We start from the raw sequence: 13485 nt of genomic DNA, 5'->3' as shown, positions 1-13485 counted from the left end.
GTTTAGACCTGGTTTTAATCCTGATTTTAGTCCTGGTTTAAACCTAGTTTAGATCTAGATTTAATCCTCGTTTTAGACCTGGCTAAGACATGGTTTTAGACCTAATTTTAGTCCTGGTTTATTGCTGGTTTAGATCTTGTTTAGACCTGGTTTTAGTCCTGATTGTAGTCCTGATTTAAGCCCTGGTTTACTCCTGGTTTAGACATGGTTTAGACCTGATTTTAGTGCTTATTTTAATTCTGGTTTAGACCTAATTTTAGTCCAGATTTTAGACCTGGTTTAGTCCTGATTTTAGTCCTGGTTTAGACCTAGTTTAGACCCAGATTTAATCCTCATTAAACCTGGTTTAGACCTGATTGTAGTCCTGATTTAAGTCCTGGTTTAGTCCTGGTTTAGACGTTTAAATGTGGTTTAGACCTGGTTTTAGTCCTGATTTTAGTTCTGGTTTAGTCCTGGTTAAGTCCTGGTTTAGGCCTGGTTTAGGTCTGGTTTTAGTCCTGGTTTAGACCTGGTTTAGTCCTGGTTTAGTCCTGATTTAGACCTAGTTTAGACCTGGTTTAGACCTGGTTTAGACTTGAGTTGACTTCCCGGGGTCCGTGTACGTCCCTGTTTGTTTTCATGTCTCGTACGTCCACACTCGTCACAAACATGAGACTCACAGGGACCAGCTCGTTTTCTTTCTCTCTCCTTTTTGCGCTGGTGAAGCCGTAGCCCCTCCCCCTCCCCCCGGGGTTTCCCACTTCACCAGCCCCTGCCTGCACCTGCCCGCCCCTGCCGCACCCTGCCGCACCCTGCCGCACCCCGCCATGAACTAACCCGAGAACTGTAAGAGAGCCGTGTCCGCCGACGAGCAAAACCCGGGAGACGCGCCTCCTCTTACAAACCTCCTCTTTCTCCATCCGAACATAGCCCCGTGTGTTGAACCTCTGTTTGAGAAGCAGAAGAACCGGACTCTATCTTCTGATGGAAAAAAAAAAAAAACTGCTCCGACTTTAGTTTCCTGCTTCCTTCTCCTCCTCCTCCTCTTCATCTGTCAACCATGGAGGTCTTCAGACGACGTCCATGCTCCTTCGTAAAACATCCTCTCTTAAATCTTCTGATCCTTTCATCCGTGACGTCTTTCATGATTCCATAACTGGGATTTTTGCATGTTTTATTTTAAAACCAAAGCACCGAACGGTCGAATTCTACGAGATCGAGCTCTAAAACATGCAAAATCACAGAGGGAGTCTCACAAAATATCTTGAACCTTAAATCGTTTTGGATATTTTCAAGATAATCCCTAATTCTATGATTAAAAATGAAAGTTTAGACCTGGTTTTACTCCTGGTTTAAACCTAGTTTTGATCTAGATTTAATCCTCGTTTAGACCTGGTTTTAGTCCAGATTTTATTCCTGATTTAGTGCTGGTTTAGACTTGGTTTAGAGCTGGTTTATTCCTAATTTTAGTCCTGGTTTAGACCTAGTTTAAACCTAGACTTAATCCTCATTTAGACCTGGTTTTAGCCCTGATTTCAGTCTTGGTTTAGTAATGGTTTAGTCCTGGTTTAGACCTTGATTCAATCCTCGTTTAGATCTTGTTTAGACCTGGTTTTAGTTCTGATTGTAGTCCTGGTTTTAGTCCTGTTTAGACCCAGTTTAGACCTGGATTTAATCCTCGTTTAGACTGGGTTTAGACCTGGTTTTAGTCCTGTTTTAGACCTAGTTTAGACCTAATTTTTGTCCTGATTTTAGTCCTGGTTTAGACCCAGTTTTGACCTAGACTTAATCCTCGTTTAGACCTGGTTTAGACGTGCTTTTAGTCCTGGTGTAGTCCTTGTTTAGACCTAAATTTAATCCTTGTTTAGACCTGGTTTAGTCCTGGTTTTAGTCATGGTTTTTGTTCTGGTTTAGTCCTGATTTTAGTCCCGGTTTAAACCTGGTGTAGACCTGGTTTAGTCCTGGTTTAAACCTGGTTTAGACATGGTTTTAGTCCTGGTTTAGTGCTGGTTTAGACTTAGATTTAATCCTGGTTTAGATCTTGTTTAGACCTAGTTTTAGTTCTGATTTTAGTCATGGTTTTAGTCCTGGTTTAGACCCAGGTAAGACCTATATTTAATTGTTGTTTAGACCTGGTTTAGTCCTGGTGTAGTGTTGGTTTAGTCCTGATTTTAGTCCTGGTTTAGACCCAGTTTAGACCTAGACTTAATCCTCGTTTAGACCTGGTTTTAGCCCTGATTTTAGTCATGGTTTAAATCTGGTTTAGACCTGGTTTAGTTCTGGTTTAGTCCTGATTTTAGTCCTGGTTTAGTCCTGGTTTAGATCTGGTTTTACAAAACATGCAAAATCACAGAGAGATTTTCATAAATTAACTTGATCCTTTTTGATTCTTGATGATCCCAAATTCTATTCTGAAAAAATCCAGTTTTTATTTTAAGCTGCTGTAACTTTTCTGGTGGAGGGTCCGTCTCGTGCTTATCGCCATGGAGATGTTGCCTGGAACGTTCCCTTGTATGGCATTACACTTATTTATCTCTACGGAGACAGGAGATGACATCACTGGGCCAAGTTACATGTCAGGTCTGTGGAGAGGCGAGCCCAGTCACAGTGAGTTTGCAAGTCCTGGTTTAGACCTGGTTTAGTCCTGGTTTTAGTTCTTATTTTAGTCCTGGTTTAGACCTGGTTAATTCCTGGTTGAGTCCTGGTCTAGTCCTGGTTTAAACCTGGTTTAGACATGGTTTTAGTCCTGGTTTTAATCCTGGTTTAGTCCTGGTTTAGTCCTATTTTAGAACAGTTTTATACTTGGTTTAGTCCAGGTTTAGTCCTGATTTTAGACCTGGTTTAGTCCTAATTTTAGTCCTGGTTTAGACCTAGTTTAGACCTGGTTTAGTCCTGGTTTTAGTTCTTATTTTAGTCCTGGTTTATATCTGGTTTTAGTCCTGATTTTAGTCCTGGTTTAGTCCTGGTTTTAGTTCTTATTTTAGTCCTGATTTTAGACCTGGTTTAGTCCTGGTTTTTTCCCGGTTTAGTCCTAATTTTAGTCCTGGTTTAGTCCTAATTTTAGTCCTGGTTTAGTCCTGATTTTAGTCCTGGTTTAGTCCTGGTTCGTCCTGGTTTAGTCCTGGTTTAGTCCTAATTTAGACCTGGTTTAGTCCTGGTTTTAGTTCTTATTTTAGTCCTGGTTTAGATATGGTTTTAGTCCTGATTTTAGACCTGGTTTAGACCTGGTTTATTCCCGGTTTAGTCCTAATTTTAGTCCTGGTTTAGTCCTGATTTTAGTCCTGGTTTAGTCCTGATTTTAGTCCTGGTTTAGTCCTGGTTTAGTCCTGGTTTAGTCCTGGTTTCGTCCTCATTTAGACCTGGTTTAGTCTTGGTTTAGTCCTGGTTTTAGTCCTGCGGGTCTAGACAAAGCAACATCTCCATGGAGACAACCCGGCGACGTCCCTCCACCAGAAAAGTCCCACATTGCGTCTTTATTAATGCATCTGTGACACCCTGAAAAGAGTCTCTGTAACTCAGCTGAAATGTTCTTCCACACCCACATCTGCGCCGCCCGCCCCAGACCGACGAGGGCGCCGCCGCCGAGGAGGAGGAGGAGGACGAGGAGCCGCCGCCCGCCGCCCGCCGCCACTACGACCCCATAGCGGCGGCTCAGGAGGGCTGGGGCGACGACGGCACTCAGCCCGTCCGCTACGACCCCATCGCCGCCGCCCAGGAGGGGTGGGGCGACGACGGCACCCAGCCCGTCCGCTACGACCCGCTGGCGGCTGCTCAGGGCGGCTGGGACCCGGAGGGAGACGGCGCCGCTCAGTACGACGAAGAGGGCGACTACGAGCAGGAAGCCCCCCGCGAGCAGGAGCAGGAGGAGTGGGCGGAACCGGCGACGGACGAGGCCGCTCCCGTCGCTCAGGAGGAAGAGCCTGAGGAACCGACAGAGGAACCGACAGAGGAACCGACAGAGGAACCTCCCGCAGAAGTCGCCGTCGTGCAGGAGGAGGAGGAGGCTGCCCCAGAGCCCGAGGAGGCAGCTCCCACGGTGGAGGTGGAGGAGGGTCAGGTAACGGACACGGAAAGAGAGATGCATTCGGAGTAACGGTGGCGGATGCATCGGTTCTGGAGGAGAAGGTGTGAGATAAATAAAAAAAAGTTAGATAGAAATCGAAGTTTTATCGAGGCCGTCCTCCTTCTTGGATGTCGATGGTTTTACTGAGGAAAAACAAAAAAAGAGATGTTGAGTTTAGATGATTGTTTTATGTCATCTTTCGACAGTTTGAAACCTTTTTTACCTTGGACGACTCCGGAATGATGTATAACTTTTGGCACAATTTCAAAGGTCATATTCAACATTCTTTAAAAAAAAACAAAAAAACAAAAACAAATCTAAACATTTTGACTTATCTCAGGCCAGAACCAAACCAGATTTAAAAAAACAAACAAAAGAAAAACGTCTCAATTTCAAAAACAGTGATCAATTGACCTTTGAACCCTTTTCTACCTTGGATGACTCCGGAATGACGTATAACTTTTGGCACAATTTCAAGCACATCCTTAAAAAAAATAAATAAATACAAAATTTTGATTTGTCTCAGTCCAGATTAAAAACCAGATTAAAAAACAAAAACCAATTCTGGAAAAATAAAATACTGAAATCGAAATTTAGACTTATTTCAACTTAATTTATAGACCTAATTTAGTCCTGATTTTAGTCCTGGTTTAGTGCTCATTTAGACCTAGTTTAGACCTAATTTTAGTCCTGGTTTAGACCTAGTTTAGACCTAATTTTAGTCCTGGTTTAGACCTAGTTTAGTCCTAATTATAGCCCTGATTTTAATCCTGGCTTAGACCTAATTTTATTCCTGAATTTAGAGCTGGTTTAGTCCTCATTTTAGTCCTGGTTTAGTCATGGTTTTAGTCCTGGTTTAGTCATGGTTTTAGTCCTGGTTTAGACCTGGCATGTTTTATAAACCAAAGCACAGTTTGGTCAAATTCTAGTAGCTTGAGCTCTAAAACCTGCAAAATCAGAGAGAGAAATGTCTCGATTTTGAAAAAGATGATCAATCGACCTTTGAACCCTTTTCTACCTTGGACGACTCCGGAATGAGGTATAACTTTGGTGACATCCTTAAAAAAATCTAAATGTTTATTCGAATTGTCTCAATCCAGTATCAAACCAGGTTTAAAAAAAAAAAAAAAAAAAAACTTCTGGAAATATAAAATACTGAAGTCGAAATGTCTCGATTTCAAAAACGTTGATCAATCGACCTTTGAAACCTTTTATTCCTTGGACGACTCCTGAATGAGTTATAAATTTTGGAACAACTTCAAACGTCACATCCTTAAAAAAAAAAAAATCTAAATGTTTCGACTTGTCTCAGTACCAAATCAGATTAAAAAAAATAAATACATAAATAAAAACATGTGGAAAAATAAAATAAAATAGTCGAAATACCTCGAAACAGTGATCAGTCGACCTTTGAAACCTTTTATACCTTGGACGACTCCTGAATGAGGTATAACTTTGGTCACATCCTTAAAAAATAAATTTAAATCTTTCTTCTTCTTGTCTCAGTCCAGTACCAAACCAGATTTTTTTTTAAATTAATAAACAAATAAAAACTTCTGGAAAAACAAAATACTGAAAACGTTAATCAATCGACCTTTGAAACCTTTTCTACCCTTTCTAAATTGTTCCAAAGTGTTTCATTTTATACTAATATACTGAAAATGCATTCTTAAATTTTTGAAAAATGACGTAAAACAATTATTTAAAGTCAACATGAGTGTGGGTATGAAAAGAAAATGGATTAAGCTCCGTTGGGGTGTTTCTCTCGTGTTTCTCTCTAGGAGCATGTCACTGTTACACACTTCACAGACGCTAAACACACTCACGATTTAGACGCACAAAGTCTCGCACACGTCACACGACTGTCACTGCTGTGAGCGAACGCTGTAGTCCGTGTGCTTGTCTGGGCCGCACGCCTCAGTCGTGGTGCTCTCTGTGTCCTCTGTGAGTCTGAAGCTCTGTCTGCAGGTTTGTGTCTGTCGAGTCTAACACTAACACTGACCTCCTCCTCTTCTTCTTCCTCCTCCTCGTCCTTCTTCTTCTTCTTCTGTCAGAGCGACTCAGGAGCAGCTGCCACTTCACCAGAAGCTGCACCGGCGCCGCCAGAACAGGTGAGGGCAGCACACTCCAGGGATCTGCAGCGTGGTTATAGCACAGACTAAACCAAAGGGCTTCAACAGGAGGGTTGCAAAATCTTTGCTTGATTAGACTTTTTTTTTTTTTGGTTGGCTGGTTTTCAGTGGGTTCTGTCTGTTCGCTCCTTCATCACGTCTGTCTCTTTCTCTCTTCATTCCCTCGTCTCGCACTTTCTGACAAACTACAAACACGTCGACGTAGATTTTATAGTTTCTTCTTGGCTACATGTGAAGAATTCCGTTACCGCTTCACTTTTACGCACAGCGGAACTTTTATAGCAGTTATATTTACACTGATGCTACAACCTGATGGACATTGCATCTCTCCTGTTAAGGTTAATGCAAAAATTGTGCACTGTCCCTGTCTCAAATAAATAAATAAACTCAAACTAATCACTGTGTCAGAAACGATTTGCGTCCAGACATGATCCACACAGTAACGCGAAACCTGCTGAAACACTAGTCACATGACTAGGCTGGTATCACATCGTCACGACGTCACGTGGGCGTTAAAAACAAGGAAGTGGAGCACCATGTCTGAAGTTGCAGCAGCCGATTTCGAGCCGAGGAAGATGGAAAGTGTGAAAACTGTCTACTACTACTACCAAGTAGATGTAGCTCCACAGTTTCCCATTTGTCTCTGGTTTGTTTAAACTGTTTTCCGCAACAGTGTCACATGACCGATGTCACGAACCCAGAGAATCAGGAATCAGGTTTAGTCCTGGTTTTAGTCCTGGTTTAGACCTGGCATGTTTTATAAACCAAAGCACAGTTTGGTCAAATTCTAGTAGCTTGAGCTCTAAAACCAGCAAAATCACAAAGAGAAATGTCTCGATTTCGAAAACAGTGATGAGTCGACCTTTGAAACCTTTTCTACCTTGGACGACTCCGGAATGATGTATAACTTTAGAACAACTTCAAAAGTCATGGCCTTAAAAAAAAAAATTTTTTTTGACTTGTCTCAGTCCAGTACCAGACCAGATTAAAAAAATAAAAAAAACTTCTGGAAAAATGAAATAAAATACTGAAGTTGAAATGTCACGAACCCAGAGAATCAGGAAGGCGCAAGTCACAGTGACGTGGTCCAATAAGGACGCGACTAGAGCTCCTACGTCAGAGTATCAACCGGATCAGATCTGTACTGAGCTGGAGGCATCAGATCGTTCCGTCTCTGGAGCCTTTTTCCATCGGATCAGTGTGAACGAACACTGCATCCACAACGAAAACAACTCGAATATGAACTAGTGTGGACGGGGCCCTGAAGCTCCACATCAGGCAACTTCACTCCCCGGGAGAATTAACCAGACTCCGGACTGTGCAGCTGCTTTCCGTCTATCCACGGAGCGACCGGGAGAGGAGGAGGAGAACAGGAGAGGCCTCTTGCTCCTCAGATCAGAATGAGCGGAAAAATTCTGTGTCCCGTATCAAACTCTTGTCCGTGCGCTGTGGCTCCTCTCTCGTTTAATCAGACCATTAAAAAAGTCACACTTTGAGCCCATTTTCCGAGATGTCATTGGCCCATTGCTCTGTCCTTCCCAGAGTCACCGGGAGTGCACAAAGAGCAGTCCAATGAGTTCCAAAAATTTATGTTATTAGGTTCTTTTTTCGGACCAAGAGTTTGTTTTCATACCTGACAGTTTTGACACGTGACCACTCTGAGGAACAGCGCTAGTGAGCAGTCGAAACTGTCAGGTATGAAAACAAACTCTTGGTCCGAAAAAAGCACCTAATAACAAGCACAAAGAGCAGCATAAACTTCAGGTCTGAACGTTTTAGGATTATTTGTGTCCTGGTGTAAAGACGACTTAGGTCCTCACCTGTCTCTGTTCTCTCATCTGGGTGAAGTGCTTATTTGTTAATATTATCTATTGAGTTTGGTCCTTTACATTATTATTTAGGCCATATCAGACTGTTGGTTGTGTTCTCTCCAGACACACGTGGATTTAAGGGGAGAGGGACGTGCAAAGGGTGTGACATCACACGCCGATTTGGACACATGCCAGGAGCTGTCAGGGCCGTGGAGCTAACATTATTGGAATATATCACTTGTGGATTATGGCATTTCCATATGTGTCGGATTGTACTAATCTATGGGAGCTGCTGGACTGTGGGACAAAACCAGAGCGCGGGTGGCGTGAGTAGCTCAACGGACTCTTGAAACTCACGTAACGCTGCCGCGCAGAAAAAGTTTTGAACTTTTTGGGGACAAGGAAAGTTGCTCGGGACGGTTGCGGTGAAGGTGGTGGACTCATTACGAACTGCTCTTTATTGTTTTGTTGCACTGTGGTTTGGGATTTGTGTTTGGGTTTTGGGAACAGGTGAGCTCGGGCGCAGGGTGGGGTTTAGTGTTAATGGTTAATGTGGCCAATCTTGCATATATCTGGCAAAGCCAATAAAAGCCAGAAAGGCCAAACGCCCTTTATTTTTTGCGTGTCTTTGTTTCACCCTGCTGATGTGAATAGATCCTCCCGCATCCTTAAATTTGTGTTGTAGCTTTTCGTTTGTCAAGAACAGGTGAATTTTTACAATAGAACGAGTTGAGGCTTAAACTGGAGATGGAGATAGATTCAGCTCAGGATTTCAGGATGAGGCTGAACTTGTTAAGCCACTTTGACTCCATCAGTTTGGGAGTCCCTGGCCTGAAAAACGCTGAAGACTCCTGTGTTTAACTATAAACTAAACTACAGAATGTAAAGAAGTGGACAAAGGCAGTGTGACGTCAGCTTCCGTCAGATGAATCTCAAGAGGACAGCGGTTACAGCAGCAAATTTGGAGCCGTTGCTGTAAATCCTCCTGATAACATGAGCTACCTGCATTTTCATCATTTAAAATTTAACATTTTCAGCATCTAAAACGACCGATATTTTTGTTGAATTAAAAACGAAACATAAATGAACCAAAGGAACGAGTGACGACACAATCAAACTTCCACTTCAAGTTTTGTCTTCTGAAACCTTAAGTAATTATTTAGACTAAATCTACTGATCTTAGTGCGTCTTGGCTTCACTGTGTTGTCTTGTTTGTGTTTGTGTACCTCAGAAGGAGGTGCTACTGGTAAACTCATTGTTTGTTTCCTTCATTCAGTAACAGTTAATCAGTCTAAAACTAAATCAAAACTTGTCAAAATAACCACTGCTCCTCTGTGTTCACTGTCTTTGTTCAGGAGGCTGCGGCGTCAGCACCAGCTGCAGAAGAACCCACGGAGGCTCCAGCAGCAGAGCCAGAGCTGCCCCCGGGTTTCATGTTTAAGGTGAGGAGACGAGGAGGAGCAGAGTCAGAGCTCGCACACTTTCACTCTGTCACACGGAGGTCTGACGGGACGCTGTTTCAGGTGGAGGTGATGCACGACTACGCCGCCAACGACACGGACGAACTGGACATGAAGGCAGGAGACGTGGTGCTCGTCATCCCCTTCGACAACCCGGACGAACAGGTCGGTGCTGCAGGGCCGAGCCACGGTCCTGAATCTGAGAGCTCACATGAGGGTTTGTGGATTTTGACTTGAATTTTAGCCTCACGACAGTTTGAAAGTCGAGACATCCATGTACAAGTTTCTCCTCTGCCCCATTGTGCCCAGTGTGAGGTCAGTTTATACGACTGTCGCTCCGTACAGTCACACTCCTGTTGTGAGCTTCGTATTCAGTCACACTGTGTGAGTTTGGGAATAATATGAAACATCGAAAAATCGTACAATCTTCACACAGTGTAAACGAGGTGTGCAATGGTACAAAAATCACGGTTCGGTACGTCCCTCGGGTTTGAGGTCACGGTTCGGTTCATTTTCGGTACAGTACAACAGAACAAAATGCAAAACCATTTACTTGTTGTTTATTTGTGTTTTTGTTAAACCAACAGTTTATTATAACATTATACAAACAGGAAAATAAAATAAATGCAAAGTGCTGCTTGGTGATACTAATAAGTTCAATAAAATATTCTCAAATAAGAAACAAATGTATGAAATATTATTAAAAAAAATAATAAAAAAAAAAGCTAACTTTAAATTCTTGGTTTCTTTTTTAAGACAATACAGTGTATTTATTTTGTTGAGATGTTTCTGCTGCTGCATCTTTAGAACTGTCCCTGGTGTTGGTGGTGACGTGTCGTATATCAGCTGTTGTTACTTCCTGTAGGCGTGGTCAATCTGAGCGACCTGCCAGGACCATCAGTCTGACCACGCCTACAGGAAGCTGATATACGACACGTCAACATGAACACTGGTGACAGTTCTGAAGATGCAGCAGCAGAAACATGTCAACAAGGTAAATACACTTTACTGTATCGTCTTAAAAAATAACCCAAGTTAAATTATAAAAAATAAATTCCTTGTAAACAGTAAACAAATCTTTTCAAACAATAAAGTGCTGCACTAACGGTTCCAGAATGAAGTTCTAATCTTCATATTTTTGGGGTTGGGGATTCCGTGGTAGTGAAAGGCGAAAGTGAGGACCAGGTTGCGAGGATTCACGTGGTTTGAAGGGACATAGTCAAGATGGGGGGTAATTGTTGTCAAGGCGGCCGCTCTAACTATAAAGCGCTGCAGGAAACCCCAATCCCCAATCACGAATGAGTTCGTTGAGGTCAGGGAAGTAACAAAAAAGTACCAAGATGGAAAAATGTAATAAATGAAGTAATGTTTAATTAACAGGAATGTAAAAGTGAATTAACAAAACAGACTAAAATATACAGAAAATAACTTAAACTAAGAAACAGAACAACAGACAACGGGTTTTGTGCCATAAAAGGGGTCATGTGGGCTCACACAAAATGAGTGGTAAAACTAAGGGACACACACAAAACTAATACACAAGTTCCCCAAATTAAACCACATAAGCCCACAAACAGAATCGAGTGACCAAATTTTAAAAAAGGCACAAAACAGAACTAAACTAAACTACACACACACGAACATGAACACAAACACAAAATGGCAGACTGACCACCAAGGCCAGCAGCCCCAAACAGGTGCAGGTAATCTTCTTAAACAGGGGGTGGTGGCTGCAGGTCAGGTGGGTGTAGACATGCTCCACCAATCACGAGCCAGGGCTCCCACAGCAAGAAACCATTGGAACAAGGAAAATTACAACACACACAAAAAAGTCAACAAATTGGAATACACGTGAATATTAAAGAGTCTCCATGGAGCTGCACCGAACCCAACGTCCCGTACCAAATGGTTCAGCATTAAAGGTTGTATAGAGGATGTTTTAAGGGAAGTGAAATACAGCGACAGTCCTTTTTAAAATGTTTGTGCATGTGTGACACCACCTTCCTCCTCCACAGCTCCACAAGTAGAAACATCTCCTCCCGCCTCTTTACTCTAGAAATCACGTTTGTTTACATCCTGTGCGTGTTCAGAATTACCGTTGAAGTGACCTGTCTAGAAATATTTCAGCGACCGACGCGTCAGTTTTTAGACCCTTCGTCTGCTTCAGTCGCGCCATCGCTGGAAGGAATCTCCAAGAATCACCTCAGTTTGGCTATACTCCTTTTCCCCTTCTCTTCTTCTTTCAGCGACCTCAAAAACAGACTTTCTTTTGCGGCGAACCGGTCGTGGATTCTCGTCCGCCATCGCATCAAACTTGGTGCGAAATGCGAGGAAGCGACAGTTTGAAAAAGCCTCTAAGAACCACTGCATAAACCACGTGATCCCCGCACGCCGACGAGTCAGTTACACTAGAAACGTAGGGAGTTTGAGTGACAACTGAACAGCCAATAGAAAATGAGGGAGCCTCGTTTTCTATTGGCTGATGTTTATCTGGCCTCACTACGTCCACAGTTGATAGATTTTCATTCTTTTCTTTTTTTGTTCATCATAATTACAAGGCTGCTGCGTCTCTGTCATGATATTTTAATCTTTCATTGACAATTTGAAACAAAAAAAAAAAATCCTCCATACAACCTTTAATATGTGTACACCCCTAGTGTAAACTCATCTTTAGGGGTTATCCCATAATGCTTTGCGATGCGATGTCACAATCTATTTTTAGTAACTGTGAGAAGTGCTTTTAAATGCCTCGAGTCATCAGGTGTTTGTGAATATCAGATTTATTTTGACGGTAACTGTGTGTATGATTATTCTAGCTGTCTGATTTTTCTTGCCCATGTAAACGTAAACGTAACCGAACCCACTAACCGTCGTTTTCCGTGTGAGCAGGACGACGGCTGGCTCATGGGCATCAAGCAGCAGGACTGGCAGCAGAACAGAGAGGGCGCCGCCAAGGGGGTTTTCCCAGAGAACTTCACCCAGCGCCTGTGAGGGAGCGAGGGAGAGAGAGAGAGAGAGAGAGAGGGACCTCACCTAACCCCTCCAGTCCTCCGCCCGTCCTCCTCCGCTCTCCTCTCCTCCCCCGGATATTCTATCTCCTCTAGGACTTTGGCCATAGACGCCGAGCCGCCCCAGCCTTGGCTCCAGGCAAAACATCCGGGAAGGTCTGCTACTACACTGTGCTCACCGGGACCGGGGCACGTCTGTGGGGCTGCAGGCGCCGGGGAAGCGAGGATCTGGGGTTTAAATAGGTTGCGTTCTTGTGAAGCTGCAGCGTTCTAAAGGCTCATTTATGTTCAAGACACAAACAGATACGCAAAGAAATCCGTGTATCATTCGTTCATTCGTTTTTCAATATAAAACCAAAAATAAGAAAATGAAAAAACTGTTTTCTTCATTATTTGTCTCCAAAACCAAAATGAAAAAATAGATAATGATTAGTTTTTTCAGTTTTCGATTTTGTGTTTAAATGAAAAATGGAAAAAAACTGATTATGACCGTTTCCCGTTTACGTGACTTCCGTGACTGCGATGCCGAAACTTTGCACTGCATATGGACTGAACCAGGACTGATCCAGGTCCGGGACCAGACCGGGACCAGAGCGGACTCCGAGCTTTTGCCTCAGCTTCGAGCTCTAGACCTGTCGTGGGCTCTGAGCCTCCGGTCTGGTCCCGGTCTGGTCTCGGTCTCAGTCCCGTTCTGGTCTCAGTCTGGTCCCGGACCTGGATCAGTCCTGGTTCAGTCCGTATGCAGTGCAAAAGTTCGACATCGCAGTCACGGGAAACGGCCGTTATCCGTTTTTTCCATTTTTCATTTAAACACAAAATCGAAAACTGAAAAAAATGAATCATTATCTGTTTTTTCATTTTGGTTTTGGAGACAAATAATGAAGAAAACAGTTTTTTTCATTTTCTTACTTTTGGTTTTATATTGAAAAACAACTGAACAAATGATACACAGATTCAAAGAGGCTTCTGTTCATCACTTGGTCCGTCTCCTCAGAATCCTAAAATCGGAGCTGTACATGAGCTGACCACTGG

The 13485-nt window shown here is 43.0% G+C and overlaps 1 protein-coding gene across 1 annotated transcript in view; it reads left to right on the top strand.

Annotated features, from left to right (window-relative positions):
* LOC129408075 (myc box-dependent-interacting protein 1-like) overlaps positions 1-12436 on the top strand; it is a 54678-nt gene extending 42242 nt beyond the window's left edge. Inside the window, exons 16-20 of the mRNA XM_055150796.1 lie at positions 3569-4036; positions 9217-9231; positions 9341-9427; positions 9509-9610; positions 12335-12436. Of these exons, the coding sequence (XP_055006771.1) occupies positions 3569-4036; positions 9217-9231; positions 9341-9427; positions 9509-9610; positions 12335-12436 (774 nt within the window). The remainder of the gene's footprint in view (positions 1-3568; positions 4037-9216; positions 9232-9340; positions 9428-9508; positions 9611-12334) is intronic.
* Positions 12437-13485: the final 1049 nt, after the last annotated feature.

The sequence above is a fragment of the Boleophthalmus pectinirostris genome, unplaced genomic scaffold (genome assembly GCF_026225935.1).
Source record: "Boleophthalmus pectinirostris isolate CB_2022bp ecotype Guang Dong unplaced genomic scaffold, ASM2622593v1 HiC_scaffold_1, whole genome shotgun sequence".
NCBI classification, from domain to species: Eukaryota; Metazoa; Chordata; class Actinopteri; order Gobiiformes; family Gobiidae; genus Boleophthalmus; species Boleophthalmus pectinirostris.
The sequence above is the reverse complement of the archived record's forward strand: the minus strand, read 5'-3'. Positions and strand labels throughout refer to the sequence as shown.